At 32.8% G+C, this 16,075-nt stretch overlaps 1 protein-coding gene across 1 annotated transcript in view; it reads left to right on the plus strand.

Moving 5' to 3' along the window:
* Positions 1-16,075, plus strand: part of LOC123528055 (E3 ubiquitin-protein ligase DZIP3-like) — a 53,845-nt gene that overhangs the window by 19,716 nt on the left and 18,054 nt on the right. Inside the window, exons 2-5 of the mRNA XM_053518351.1 lie at positions 2,024-2,464; positions 2,671-2,742; positions 4,670-5,009; positions 5,371-5,454. Of these exons, the coding sequence (XP_053374326.1) occupies positions 2,078-2,464; positions 2,671-2,742; positions 4,670-5,009; positions 5,371-5,454 (883 nt within the window). The 5' untranslated portion in view covers positions 2,024-2,077. The remainder of the gene's footprint in view (positions 1-2,023; positions 2,465-2,670; positions 2,743-4,669; positions 5,010-5,370; positions 5,455-16,075) is intronic.

Consider the following 16,075-nt stretch of genomic DNA (forward strand, 5'->3'; position numbering starts at 1 on the left):
TTAACTAGAACGCCCAGCATTACACATCCATTTTTATTCTATGTTAGATAAGATTCATTTTCTATACACTTTAAGCAGAAGACAAATTTCTGACCCATACATACAATGCTCTGTCACTAGTGTTTAGTTTTAGTTGCGCAGTTCTTTTAAGAATATTGTGTTTGTACACTGACATGTGGCCACCTCGATAGCCTAGTGGTAGAGCCCCCGCTTCGAGAGCGGGAGGTTGTGGCTTCGATCCGTAGCCGATCAATATCAAAGACGTAAATATGGTACTAGTAGCCCCTCGCTTGGCGCTCAACATTAAAAGGCTGATTCGGTGGGGTATCATGTCTCGTGTCTATGGCGTGATTATTATTTTAAAATTGCACCCACCACTCTTAGAAATGAAGTAATGACAGTTAGTTCAAATTTCAAGGAAGAGAAGTATCTATTGAAAATGTCCTTTTCCCTGAAAAAGTACATTGTTCTTGAGTCTTTAAACTACTAAACACTTACTGTTATTGAATACTATGGGAGGGGAACTTCCGTAAGGTATTGTTTCAATAAGCATAATAAGTGTTGTCAATTGTTTTGATATATTTAAGTACCGAATCATGGAACGAATCGTTAAAGGCTGTTGATGCAACTTGGCATTAATTTTTTACCATTCTAAGGCAATGTGAGACCCCTAGTTCAACGGACAATGTCAAGATTTTTTCTTATCCGGTGTACACTGAATACCGTTATCATATTTTAAGGGATTTTGATATTACTTGGCACAGATATTCCCTGAATGAGATGACACAACACCTCGACCCCTAGGTCATGGACACCATACTTGAAAATAAAAAGTCATTATTGATCTTTCATGAAAATGAAAATGTGAAATCTTTTAGATTACTTTTTTTTATTTTGTCTGTAGTTTTTTCATTCATGCATGGATACTTCAGATTTTCTTTAATATGATGATGTATTTCATTTCATTGTTTTCCCTTATTTCCAACAAATTCAAAAACGAAATATTGTTAAAAAGACTTTTGTATATCCATAGAATAAATTTATATGCAACCCGTGAAGAGGCGAATTTTGATGCCAAGTATTGTGCGTTATTAACATGTTGTATATAGTACAATATTGTAAATACATTAGTGACAGATATCACATCAATAGCTTACATGCAGTTGAGATAATTAGTCACTTTCCTGTAGGGAGGTTTGCATTTCATGGCAAAACTCTATACATCAATGAACGAGCAAAATAGCTTGACTTGCAAACATCAATGTAAGTACGATAATAATAGCTTACACATATTAACAAAGGAGAATAATAGCTTGCAAAAATCAATGAATTGTACGACATCTTATAGGTATCAATATACGAGTGTAATACCTTACTAATATCAATGTACGAGCATAATAACTTGCAAATATCTTTTTACAGTACGATAATATTAGCTTACACATATCAATGTTCAAGCATGATACCTTGCAAATATTAGAGAACAGTACGAGAATAATAACTTAAGATATCAATGTATGAACATAGTGGCTTGCAAATATCAATGAACAGTACAAGAATATTGCTTACAGATATCAATGAACGAGCATGATAGCTTGCAAATATTAATGTTCAGTACGAGAATAATATCTTACAGATATCAATGCAAGAACAAAGTGGCTTTCGAATATCAATGAACAGTACAAGAATATAGCTTACAGATATCAATGTACGAGCATGATAGCTTGCAAGTATCAATGTTCAATACAAAAATGATAGCTTACACCTATCAGTGAACGAGCATAATAGCTTGCACATATCAATGTGCGGTACGAGAATAATAGCTTACAGATATCATATACGAGCGCAATACCTTGCAAATATTATTGTATCAACATAGTAACTTACAATTAGCAATGTATAAACAATAGCTTTCAAGTAATAGTATATAAGCATAATAGCTTACAAATATAAATGTATGAACAGAATAGTTTGCAAATATCTTTTTGTAAATTAGTCAAACTACTTAAACTTATTTCCACAGGTTTGGTGCAACATACCTTCGTTCGATGAGATGTCAGTTTGAAGGATTTTGAATATGGCGACAGCACAAGTATCACAAAATCGAGTTTACCTCTTCCGACTCCAAACATTGATTATAGATGGAGGGACTACAGTCGTTAGGAATATATTTGATGAGAAGAATGCAAATGTTCCACTTAATATTCTTCTTCATAACGAAAAGACCACAATAAATCGTCTTAGGGCGGGTAAAACAATAACCCGGACACAATTTGATTTGCTGTATCCACAGAGCGGTCAGTCCCCAACTACAGCTGACTTTGATCTCACTCTGTCTATATGTTTGCTACGGAACCTGAAATGTTGCGGTTTAAATAAAAATTTTGCTTGGAATGCGATACCACAGTCAGGAGATACTTCACTAGAAGCAGATATATGTCGATTGAGAATGTTCAGAAATGATGTGAGTATGACTATTATAACCTTTCAAATGCAAGAAAAGTTCTTAATCTGTGAAATAGAAGATCACTCAGATTAATTTCCTACATCAATTCTCAAATATCTAACATTATGTTGATTAAACACGAATCTCAATTTGTTTGTTAGTAAAGTTACATGAAAACTTCATTTTACAATTATAGATTATCTATACATTTTTGTTTCTTCTAGATAGCTCACATTTCCTCTACGACTAGTATCACGCAGAACACCTTTACGCACAAATGGTTGGAAATTGAGCAGGTAATACTAAGATTTTACGTTAACAAATGTAAATATGTGGCTTAAATCATCAGATAATTTTGCACTTTTTCAGTTCAATATCTAGGGAGATTTTAGTCTGTTGCAGTCAAACTTCATAGGGTGAATGCCTATGGTCAGCAGATGATCTGTATTGTTTTCGCTGTTCAATGAAACAAAGCAACGCCTTTAACAGTGTTCATAGTAGTTTTAAAATTTATGCTTCATGTCGCATAATGCTATGCAAATTATGCATGGCATTAGGCATAAATCTGAAAGACGAAAGCTCTGTTGGTACCTAAAGTTTAACACCTTGATCTTCAAATTAGAAAAAAGTGTCATAGTTTAGAAAGTTAGCATACAAACGTTAGTTATAGTTCAAGTGGTTGATTTTATCTCGTCAAGTGTGAAAAAAGACGGAGATACTTTATAAAATAGACTATATCCTACTTGATGTTATACGGATTTCAGGTCTTACAGATTACTATGAATATATGGCGCTATCAGTATGATAAAAGCATAAATGTCACTTACAAATCTCTTCCATCTTACACGTTGACATAAATGCACTTCCAACATTTTACAATGAAAAAAATGCTTTTAGTCCACAAAACATGCTGTTTGAATGACACATAAAAATGCTTCAAAATGGAAAGAATACATGGGTAACTGTACATCTAAGAGATATATTCAGAAAGAAATGAAATGCTTTTAAAACTGGTTTCATTCTGATGATTTTATTTCTTTTCTGCATTAAATTATACTTCCTAAATAACATAAATGGCTATCTTGAATATTTTGTATAAATTGTACCTTATTATTATTATTTGTCAGTCAGAAAAGTGTCAGAAGTAAACATGAACGTAAATAGATTTTTGAAATAATCGACCCCAACCCAATCTTACATCAGATTAAGGCAAATGTTCGCCAAATATTAGAGAGAATATCTATTTGCAACAAGTACAATCTTTTGTGAAAGGTAGTACATTATAAGCCATATTTTGATTATTCAGTTATTATTTTCGGCATAAAGTTTGTTGACATGCAAGCTTTTAAATTTAAGAGTAGATCTATTCAACATCCATGAGACAGACATTTCAATAAAATATGAAGTATACACAATAATATGAAAAAGTACGTATGGCTTAGTAACTCATTATATTCATATGAGTTACTAAAGCATACGCACGACTTACTAACTCTCAAGCATGAGCTAAAATACAGACAACTTAGTTACTTAAGAAATAATAATCTGTTCCTATATTTTATCAGGTAGATAATAAAATATGGGCAGGAGTTAAGATGCGTAATAATTAAATCACGAGCGCGTAGCACAAGTGATTTAATTATTCGCATCCAAACGACTGTCCATGTTTTATCAATTGATACTATTATTGGGACATGTTTATTATTTCGATTCTAACAACGCAAATAATTCGCATTTTACAGTACTACATTTTCAGCGTAATACGTCATTCGGGTCATGTATTGTTACAATTGAATTTACCCCCTGTGGTGGAACGTATAGATCATCAGATATTTGTTTCTTTTTTATCAGAATTTTGAGAAGTATTTATAAATAAGTAATCTAATAGCTCGCAAACTTATTATAAACATAATCATCAAATTAGGCGAGTTGACCCTGTGTTACGAGTTACAATTAACTTTAATATGACCTCACATCATTATGACGTCTTACAGTACTTTATGTCAAACATTTATGACGTCACCGCTGAATTTATATAGCAATTGCAGCGGATCGTGTCAGAATCATACGTACGACACATTATTTTGCCAAACGTATTTAAATCGTACAAATAAGTTGTTAAACTATGCGATTCAGCATGTAGAATATCACGCCAACCGTTTAGCAATTAATGTCATGTCAAAATTTTGTAAAGGAATGCATCTGATTCTTATCTTACTGTAGGTACTCAATCGACTGAATACATGCGTTCAAAATCCTGTTCAAAATCTACAACAACAATTTAATGCATACAAAAATAGTCCTCTGGATGAAGAGGCTGAAAAAAGAATTGATGGGGAAATTAAGAAGTGGCGAAAATTTGAGAAAGGATTAGAAAGTGAAGTGCAACTTGTAAAGAAAGACGTACAAGAAGTAAAACACGAGGTTGGCAACGTAAAAGAAGACGTTCATGCAGTCAAAGAGAAGGTGGACAACGTAAAAGAAGAGGTACATGATGTTGCAGAAAAAGTTGATGCTGTTCAAGAAAAAATTGATGAACTGGAAAATGAAAAGAGAGCTCAAGGTAAAGCTTTGTTTTTAATATTTCTTTAAACATTTTTCAAGGTACAGATATTTTTGTAAGTCTTAATAAAGGACTTAGCAGCTGTTTTTCAGTAAAAAAATAATGATACATGTAACAAACTAACGTTTAAACATTTTTGAAGTTTATCTACATCTATACTGTACGAATAAGAAATATTGAATCTATTAATACTCATTATGCTGCTTTATCACTTCCTTTATCTCTCTGTTTTACTGTACTGTTCATTTCATATTAGAATAAAAGATGTTAATCTGAAAGAGCGAGATTCTGTTTCTTTCCAGAAAGGGAGTAAGTTAAAGTTAATATAATAATACTACAATCTTTTGATGAAATTTTCCAGGAGGATCAAAGAAATCAGTAGGAAAGGCGTCGAACTTCATACAAAGATTTTTCGAGAGAAGAGACCGTCGCCGGGAAATGAAAAGTAATTTAGCTTTAGATCATTCTATAAAATATAACTGTATCACTATATGTAGAGAGTCCCTCTGGGTTAGCTTCTGATTGCAACTAAAAAAGGCCAGATCATAGAAAAAGCTCAAAAACAATGAGTTGTAAAATGCACATATTTTAGTGCATAATTTATTTACCAATTAAAAAATTAAGACGTTGCAAATTGATGATTGCTCTCTCTATATGTATGTATACATGATCTAATACTGTAAAGAAAGTATAATTATGTCTCCCCCCACCTCTGGGGGAGACATGTTGTTTTTGCCCTGACCGTCCGTCCGGTCCTTCCGTCCGTCCGTCCGTCCGTACGTCACACTTCATTTCCGAGCAATAACTGGAGAACCATTTGACCTAGAACCTTCAAACTTCATAGGGTTGTAGGGCTGCTAGTATTGTTTTTGTGGTCACTCTGTCAAAGGTTAAGGTCCCCGGGACCTGAACATTGAAAACAGTTTCCGATCAATAACTAGAGAACCACTTGACCCAGAATGTTGAAACTTAATAGGATAATTGGCCATGAAGAGTAGATGACCCCTATTAATTTTGGGATTACTCCGTCAAAGGTCAAGGTCACAGGGGCCTGAACATTGAAAACAATTTCCGATCAATAACTAAAGAACCACTTGACTCAGAATGCTGAAACTTAATAGGATTATTGGTCATGAAGAGTAGATGACTCCTATTGTTTTTGAGGTTACTCCGTCAAAGGTCAAGGTCACAGGGGCCTGAACATTGAAAACCATTTCCGATCAATAACCACTTGACCCCAGAATGTTGAAACTTCATAGAATGGTTGGTTATGTAGAGTAGATGATCCCTTTTGTCTTTGGGGTCACTCTGTTAAAGGTCAAGGTCACAGGGGCCTGAACATTAAAAACCATTTCCAATCAATAACTTGAGTACCACTTGACCCAGAATGTTGAAACTTCATAGGATGATTGTACATGCAAAGTAGATGACCCATATTGATCTTGGGGTCATTTTGTTAAAGGTCAAGGTCACAGGGGCCTGAACATTGAAAAACATTTCCGGTCAGTAACTTGAGAACAACTTGACCCAGAATGTTGAAACTTAATAGGATGATTGGTCATGCAAAGTAGATAACCCATATCGATCTTATTGTCATTTTGTTAAAGGTCAAGGTCACAGAGGCCTGAACATTGAAAAATATTTCCGGTCAGTAACTTGAGAACAACTTGACCCAGAATGTTGAAACTTAATAGGATGATTGGTCATGCAGAGTAGATGACCCCTATCGATTTTGGGATTACTCTGTTAAAGGTGAAGGTCACAGTGGCCTGAACATGGAAAACCGTTTCCGATCAATAACTTGAGAACCTCTTGACCCAGAATGTTAAAACTTTATAGGATAATTGGACAGGCAGAGTAAATGACCCCAATTAATTTTGGGGTCACTCTATTAAAGGTCAAGGTCACAGGGGCCCGAACATGGAAAACAATGTCCGGTCAGTAACTTGAGAACCACTCAATCCAGAATGTTGAAACTTCATAGGATGATTGCTCATGCAGAGTACATGACGCCTATCGATTTTGGGAACAGTCATTATGAAGTGTTAAGTCGTGAAGTTCATGACTTCATACTTCAAGATTTCAAACTTCTTGATTTCATGTTTTAAGAAATTTAAAATATCATGATGTCGTGTAGTGTGAAATTTTGAAGTTACATTTTTTCTGCTTTAAGGATTCACGTTTTATTACATTTTATGATAACATTGAAGGTATAAAATGTGAAACATAAGGTTCATAATTTTGTATTTCACGAGTTCACGTTTTATAACCTGAACTCAGGAAGAGTGAAATCCTGAGGTGCGTGATAAAATACTTCAAAATTTCAAACTTTCCTTATGTTTTCATAAACTTTATTATCAGTTCTGTTTTATCTGTTTCGACAATTAAAATTATTATATTTTCCAAAGATGTTTAGACAAACTAACAACACCATTTGTTGTCCAATTTTTACTAGATGTTTTTGCGCTTTTTTGGGCATGGCAGAAGGACCTCTCAAATATAAAATAAACACAATTGAATACTTCCACGATAAACATATTTTGATCAGACAATGTGTTATACAGAAAGCCTTGAGTTTAAGACAGATATGTCATTAACTGTCTTACCTGAGGATCCAATTTTTTCCCTTAATTTTAGTTCGTCCATGCTGGTCGAAAACGCACTATGTTGGTTTTCTCATGGCGCGGCTCATGTAATGATTATGTTACAATCATCATTTCCCTGTTTAGCATCAGTCGAGGTCGCTGAAACAATGTGTCTAGAAAATTACTTACTAAATAAGAGCACAGGGCCGGATCCAGAAATTTTTGACTGGGGGGGGGGGGGGGGGGGGGGCACCAGACTTGAACGAAGACATCAAAGCCGAGGCGCAAGGTTTTCGAGGGGGCGCCTTTGCCCATGTTAGGTAGGGATTCAGGGGTCAGGTGCGGATCCGATTGACTCCCCCTGTATTTTTTTGAAGTACATGCATACATTGGTGGCCTCTGGTGCATTTTAGGTCTAAATTTTAAGGTATTGGAGGAGTTTGATACTCCCGTCTTGATTGGGGGGTCAGGGGGATCTCTCCCGGGAAAATTTTGAACTACAGGTATAATGGTGGCCTCTGGTGCATTTCTTGGTCTAAATTTTGAGGCGCATCTTTGTTGAGTACAAGTCACTTCTCGGCCGACTGGGGTGGGGGGGGGGGGGCACGGCCCCCCTCGGCCGGGCCCTGGATCCGGGCCTGGAGCATATATCGTATTTCAAAGGAAGCCGACACATTTTTGTTACTTCGAGGTGTCAGTCAAAGGTAGGCGGAGAATCCGATACAGTTCACGTGATTTGTAAACGTCAATTAAATTAACAGGATTGACTCCGCCATTCTGATCGGTCAAATGTAGATTTCACACTACGTCAGAGAGTCCACGAAGAGAATTCGTCACTCTCCCATCCTATCGGTTTCTTTTTTCATTAAGAATTCACTTCATAAACTCTATCTATAACTTAGCAAACCTTTAACATAATATATCATTTTGGTTGCAAAATAGACCATTTATAAATGTAAATGAAGAATTAGCTCCAAACTTATATGCAACACGCTAGAATGACCTCACAATAACGTGCAGTGACGTCAGTGTCTTTTTTTTTTTTGTCAAACTTTTATTTTAAGACAGAAATGTAGCCCATAGGCCTAATGCCAAAAAAAAAGACAACAGACTATCTAAATTCAGTGAAATATGGGGTAATTATACCATCCTGCTTGGCAATGAAAATTAAGCGTTCATTGTTAATAACAATATTAAAACAGAATATTTTTACCAAAAAAAAGTGTATACTATAGTCTGTATGTTATCATCGTTATCATCTAGATGGTAAAACTTAAAAAAAAAACTGGAGTTTTATGATTTTTGTTTTGTTTTGTTTTGTTTTTTGCTTACATAAGAGTTTTTCATGTAGAATTTCAAGCAATTTGAAATAGAAATGTTGAGATGTCATACTTGTATGTACACACGCACAGGTGTTTTTGCTAAACTCTGTCCCAAAAAAATTAATCAATTGGTTCTGTACACATAACAACGACATGTCGCACCGCTCAGTTACAAGTATGAAAATTTAAAAGATCTAAATTTTGACAACTTAGATGCTATTTGAAATAAGGGTACATATACACGTACACATACCGTACATTATATCAAACAACAATCATATATTGATACTTACACAGAAATGCACATGAGCCGTGTCCACTCCGCAAATTGTCAACAACACAAATACATTGCATTAAATGCATATCATTCTATAAAAGTAAACGTATCAAAAGTTCCGTGAGACATGGCGAGAGTCTTGATAAATCATACTTACGTCATTTTACCCTTTTTTATTAACTCTTTTTCGCCGGCTTCCATGTTTTGAGCTGTGAGGCTCCTGTGCCCTGCGCTCCGAGGTATTGGGCACGGTAAATTGCGCTACGAGGTATCCGTTATGGATTGACACCGTGAAATAGCTTTAGTTTATCGGGTTTAATTACCTTTAATATGAACAATATCATGTTCGCCTGAATAACATAATTTTTTCAAAAGCTTTGAATACGGAAACTTCATCAGAACAGAACAGAATAAAAGTTTATTCAGCAATTTGTACATATAGTACCTCATTACATAATATACATTGACATACAAGATATGATCATGTGACAATGTTGTTGGAAATTTAAAATTTAAATACAAAATTCAAAATTCAAAAAGGAGAACGGATCGTAACAGGCCGTAACAGGCTGGTCTTTTTACCCCAGAACACCCAAAAAACTGCAACCACCATGACACCCAGCATCAAAATAATCACTTATTTGATACTATATAATATAATATTATAACTCAAGGGGAACAACCCAAAACCACTTAACTTTAAATAAGGATGTTGCAGTTATTTCCCTTTCAATTGGTGTGATAACCTAAAAAAAGTACACTGGGAGATCCTGGGGCAAAAAGACCTGCGAATCTTAACGGTCTTGAAATAAAGATGATGATGTTGCGGCGGAACGCAAAAAACGTTACAGTAACAATATCAGTGATTGCTATTAGATATCAATATGGTAACCTAAACTGTCTGGAAGAATGAACTATGTATAATTCACTATGACAAAAAAATAACTAGTTGTTAGTACTGCTGATATTAATGTTTCTATGTACATATAATTGTCAATGCTTTTGATGCAATGTTGAATGAGCACAATTAAAAATTTCAACTGCCGTATACACATGTGACATATCAGCACTACAAATATAGCTGCTTTTGAGAAAAAGGGAATAGGGAATGCCTCCCACTGCCTAATCGTCTAATATGCAAGTCAGTCCCTAATCATCTAAATTGCATGTCAGTCTTTATATACAGATTACTCACAACAATTCAGGGGCCCAAACTCCACTTTGGCACATTATTGAATTTGTCCGAGGTCTGACGGTCAAACACATTTTATACAAATTTGACAAAGGTTGTATTAGAAATGTTCAACTTAGATTCCGTTACTCCAAAGTAACTCCAATATGCCTGGACCGATTTAGCTAGTTATCGAACTTGGCCGAGGTCTTATGGTCAAACACATTCTTTCAAGTTTGGTGATGATCGAAAGGGAAATGTTCGACTTACAAGTGTGGAAAAGCTTTGTGTCAGACAGACGGACCCACACAGACCGGAATAAATCAATATGTCTCCCACACCACTGTCTATCTATGTAAAAGGCTAAATTACGTTTGACGTGACGTCAAAATGACGCATAAAAGGGTATTTTTGTTTCGATGGCCGCGTTGAAGATTTTATAAAATCTCTTTCAGTTTTATAATTTAAAAGGATGATACTTTTTGCCATGTTAAGCAAGTTGCATGAAAGACTATTTTAATGGAATCCGTAACAAGCCGGCAGCTGTTACTTTATTTCTAATGTCAAAATATGATATTAAAACATATGACATTTTTAGTAATTAACATAATTAGCGTGAACTCTTCAGTTTATTTCAGTCATTCATCAAAATTAGCACACGGTCCTATACATTTTATTTCTCCACATAATTGGCCATATTTTTTTTACAATTGTGCTGAGAAGTTTCATCAACACTTACATTGTAGAAAAAGTTCTACCCACGAAAATATTATGAAAGTTTTGATTTTCCCATAGTCTACCATTAAGAAAAAATACGCGAGGTCAGTAGTTAGTATTATGATGGTGCGAGCCCTATTTGACCTTATTTAACCTATGACCCTTGGTCAGGACTGGTCAATGCCGGGCAATTCAAAAACCACAGGTTTTAAGCCCAATAAAAAGTTTTAAATACATTTGATATAGATGAGTTTACAGAATAAAATATATTGTTTGAAAGAAAGAAAATTTACTGATAATATAAATCCTCACTATGTTACAGCAAAAAACGGGAAAAGAATGATAATGGCTACCTGTTCATCTTGTGGAAAAATGAAATCAAAGTTTGTTAAAAGTACTATCACAGCAGGTAATTTAGATATTCATAAAGCAATGTTACCTTTTTTACCTAAGAAAGGTTTAACACTCCCAGGATATAATTATTGTGGACCAGGAAATCCTTTAGATAACGGACCCCCTGTTAACGAACTAGACGCAGTATGTATGGACCATGACTTTTGCTACAGCAACGTACATGTGAAAAAACAAATGCTTTTCAACTTAAATAACACTAAATCAAAAACATTTGGAGAAAAGATTGCAAAACATTTAGTTGTAAAACGAAATATAAACTTGGGTTGGGACGAAAGTCAGAAAACGGGAAAAGGGGGTAGAGTATACCCCCGAAATCACATGGAGCGATGAATTAGCAGAAGAATTACACAAACCAATTAAAAGAAAATTTAGGAAACGACGGGTGATTGTCCATGACATTGATGATACTTGGTCAGCTGATTTAGTTGGCATGCAAGCTTTTTCAAAATATAATAAAGGTGTAAAGTACTTGTTAACCGTTATTGATATATTTAGTAAATATGCTTGGGTTATTCCATTAAAGAATAAAACTGGAGAATCTGTTACTGAAGCATTTAATAAAATAGTTTCAGAAGACAGAACACCAACAAATTTATGGGTAGATGAAGGAAAAGAATTTTATAATAAAAAGTTTGAATCATTTTTGAATAAAAATAAGATTAATATGTATCATACATTTAATGAAGGAAAGGCTGTAGTAATAGAAAGATTTAATAGAAGTTTAAAAAGAATAATGTGGAAATATTTTACAGCAAATAATACTTATACTTATTTAGATAATTTACAGGAAATGGTTGATAAATATAACAAAACAAAACATTCTAGTATAAAAATGAAACCAACCAAAGCCAGTAAAAACTTGAATAAAGGATCTGTTTACTTTAATTTATATGGTAATTTAAAGATACCAAAAAGTAAACCAAAATTTAAAATTGGTGATCGAGTTCACTTAAGCAAACTTAAAAGACATTTTGAAAAAGGATATACACCAAACTGGACAGAGGAAATATTTATAATTTATAAAATTAATAATACAAATCCCAGAACATACACTTTAAAAGATTTAAATGATGAAATAATTCAAGGTTCATTTTATGAACAAGAACTTTTACCTACTACACAAGAGGTTTTTAAAAATAGAAAAAGTTATTAGACGAGACTATAAGAAAAAACAAGCTTTATTAAAATGGAAAGGTTACAATGAAAAATTTAATAGTTGGGTACCATTTAGTGAATTGGAAGAAATTTAAATTGAAAATATATTATACAAATGAGTAATAAAAATCTAATTTCTAATAATGGAATAGAAACAATAGATCAATTAATTATTCACTTAACTAAACTAGCTGCTGCTTACAGAAAAAGTTATAAGTTTTGTGGAAGAGTAAATACAGGATTACAGATTACAGCAGGTATCTTTGGTTGCTCAGCTGCATTAGCACTTGTTCCAGCTATTCCTATATTTGTAGCAGTTGCTGGCGCTGTTCCATCAATAATTACTATTTTTATTAATAGACTAATAGTTGAAGACAAAAAAGCTATTTTAAAATTGCATCACCAGAAAATAAAACAACTAATAACAAAAGCACGGATCGGAAAAGTAAATTAAGAAGATCCAAATAAAGTTATTCAGGATATTTTTACAATACTGTTAGAAATGCAGAAAGAAAAAAACTATTCAATGCCTTTTGAAACGTATATGAAGGAATTTAAACTTAACGGATATAAAAGTAAAAAAAGAAGAAGAGTAGTATTAAATTTTACGTGCGTTTTTTAGAGATTCTTTTCTATAAGTATATTATATATAGATGGTTAATAGAAAAGTAGATAGAATGATTATGCCAAAATTATCTAGTATTTTAGGAGAAATAAGGAATCCAGACAATAATTCATATAAAAAAGTTCTTAAAAGAAGAAATGTTATTAAATCAAAACTTAATCAAATAGTTAGCGATGAATATAAAAATCATGTCATTGATAAATTACAAAATGTTATAGATCCTTATCTATTAGAAAAGAATTTATTTGAATGGGACTGTGGTTATTTAATGTTAGAAGAGGAAAGTAATGTAAGATTATGTGATTGTCCCAGACCAAATAATCATCGAAACAACCCTAAAAGAGTTATTGCAACCGATTGTGACACTAATGAAGAAAAAATATATAGAAGCACTTACGCAGCATTTAAAGACCTTGATATTAATTCTGGATTAATAAAAATGTGCTGCGAAGGGAAAAACAGAGTAAAAAGTGGAATATCAAAAAGTAACGGAAAAAGATATAAATTTAAATATTTTATTTCTTCTTAAACTTTATTTATTTTATTATTTTTTAACACTTTTTTGCTTAACGAATTTTATTTTCTAAATATAATATATAGATGGAAATTGAGAGATCAAAAAATCAATATATTAAGAAATTTGAAATTAAAGTTGAATATAGACAAGATCCAAAAAATCAATTATATTTAACTATAAACGACTCATTTGATATACTTAAATCTGAACTTAAAGCTTTAAAAGGTATAAAAATAAACTTTGTTTTAAAAATAACTTTTGTAAAAATGAGTGCAACAGATACAATATATAAATCAGCTTATTTTTAATCAAAGGCTTTAGAAATTATTAATACAAATGAAATAAAAAACATTTTACGTCAAGCTTTTGATGAAATAATAAATAGAATTGGCAACTGGATTTCAGAAGGAAGCGGATGGAGAATAGAATCAGTTGATGCTCATTATATAAATAGATATAAGTATAGTCCATTGGCTGCTTCAAGTTATTTAGAATTACCAAAACCATTACAAAATTCAATGAAAGGATTAATAAATATAAAGAATGATGATAACGAATGTTTTAAATGGTGTCATTTAGCTTACAAATTTCCTGTTGAAAAAAATCCTCAAAAAATTTCAAAATATAAAAAACATATAAACGATCTTGATTATACTGGAATAAAGTTTCCTGTTACATTAAATCAAGTACCTAAAATAGAAGTTTTAAATGAAATATCATTTAATATATTTGGTTATGAAGAACCTACAGGTATTTATCCGTTGTACATCAAAATATCAATACGAAGAACACTGTGATATGTATTAATTAATAAAGATAAGATAAATGGCGACTGTAAGTCACCAGGGACCCCGGTCCATCATTATGTTCGGATAAAAGACTTTAATAGATTAATGTTTAACAAAACAAAACATGCAAATAAAAAACATTTTTGTAAAAGCTGCCTGCAGCATTTTACTCCAGAAAGAATATTAAATGAACACATACCAAAATGTTTAGCTATTAATGGTACCCAAGGCGTAAAAATGCTAAAAGAGGGAAGTAAAGTACAATTTAAAAATTATCATAAAGGTTTAGCAGTACCTTGTGTAATTTATGCTGATTTTGAATCAATAACTAAGAAAGTTTTAACTGCTTTACCATCACCTGAATCTTCATTTACTGAACCATATCAAAATCATATAGATTGTGGTTACGGCTATAAAGTTGTTTGTTGTTATGTTAACAGTTATACTAAACCAACCCAGATTTATAGAGGACCTAATGCAGTTTATAAGTTTATTGAAAAAATGCTTGAGGAAGAGGAATATTGTAAAGAAATATTTAAAGAGCACTTTAACAAAGAATTAAGAATGTCTAAAAAAGATGAAAGTGAATTTAAAAAGCAGAAATCTTGTCACATTTGTGAAAAAGAATGTATAGAAGATTCAATCAAAGTAAGAGATCACTGCCATATAACAGGAAAATTCAGAGGAAGTGCTCACTCAGAATGTAATATTAATTTTATACTAACACACAAAATTTCTGTTATTTTTCATAATTTAAGAGGTTATGACGGTCATTTTATTATGCAACAAATAGGGAAATTCAAAAAAGAAATTAATGTTATTCCTAACAATATGGAAAGATATATGGCATTTATGATTTCCGACTTGGTCTTTATTGATTCATTCCAATTTATGTCTCAATCATTGGATAACTTAGTAAAAAATATTCCAGAATTTAAATATTTAAGTAGTCAGGGGGGCTCATCCAGTCGATATGCACTCGGTGACCCCTTCTTTATTCTATATAAAACCGCCATCTTGGATCGATTAGAAAATGAGTCGTTTTTTGAACCCACTCGGGTGTGAAATTATCGGAACTTCTGTAGCAGACGATTTTATGCTTATCCCGTAACAGACGACGTTTTTTCTGATACTGCACCATTTTATACCTAAGAACAATGGGCCCGCCATATTAGCGGATCATATTTTCTATAGCAGACGACAATTTCCGGTAGCATGCCATTTGATGAGTGCGGCCATCTTTGCGTGAGACGAACTATTTTTAATAGTTACTATATGTTTTATTACCAATTTTACTGTGTGTTGGTAAGAAACTTTACCTCCAGGTCTTGTATCTGTTTGAGATGACGAAATACTTTGTTTCTAACTAAGAAAAATAAGTAAGACAATAAAGATTTTTTTATACAAATTTATTGATAGTTTGTACTATAATACAATTTATTTAACATAATAATAATAGCTAGTGTAATAAAAAACGTTACATCATGTTTTTATA

The sequence above is a fragment of the Mercenaria mercenaria genome, chromosome 11 (assembly GCF_021730395.1).
Source record: "Mercenaria mercenaria strain notata chromosome 11, MADL_Memer_1, whole genome shotgun sequence".
In the NCBI taxonomy this organism is placed as follows: Eukaryota; Metazoa; Mollusca; class Bivalvia; order Venerida; family Veneridae; genus Mercenaria; species Mercenaria mercenaria.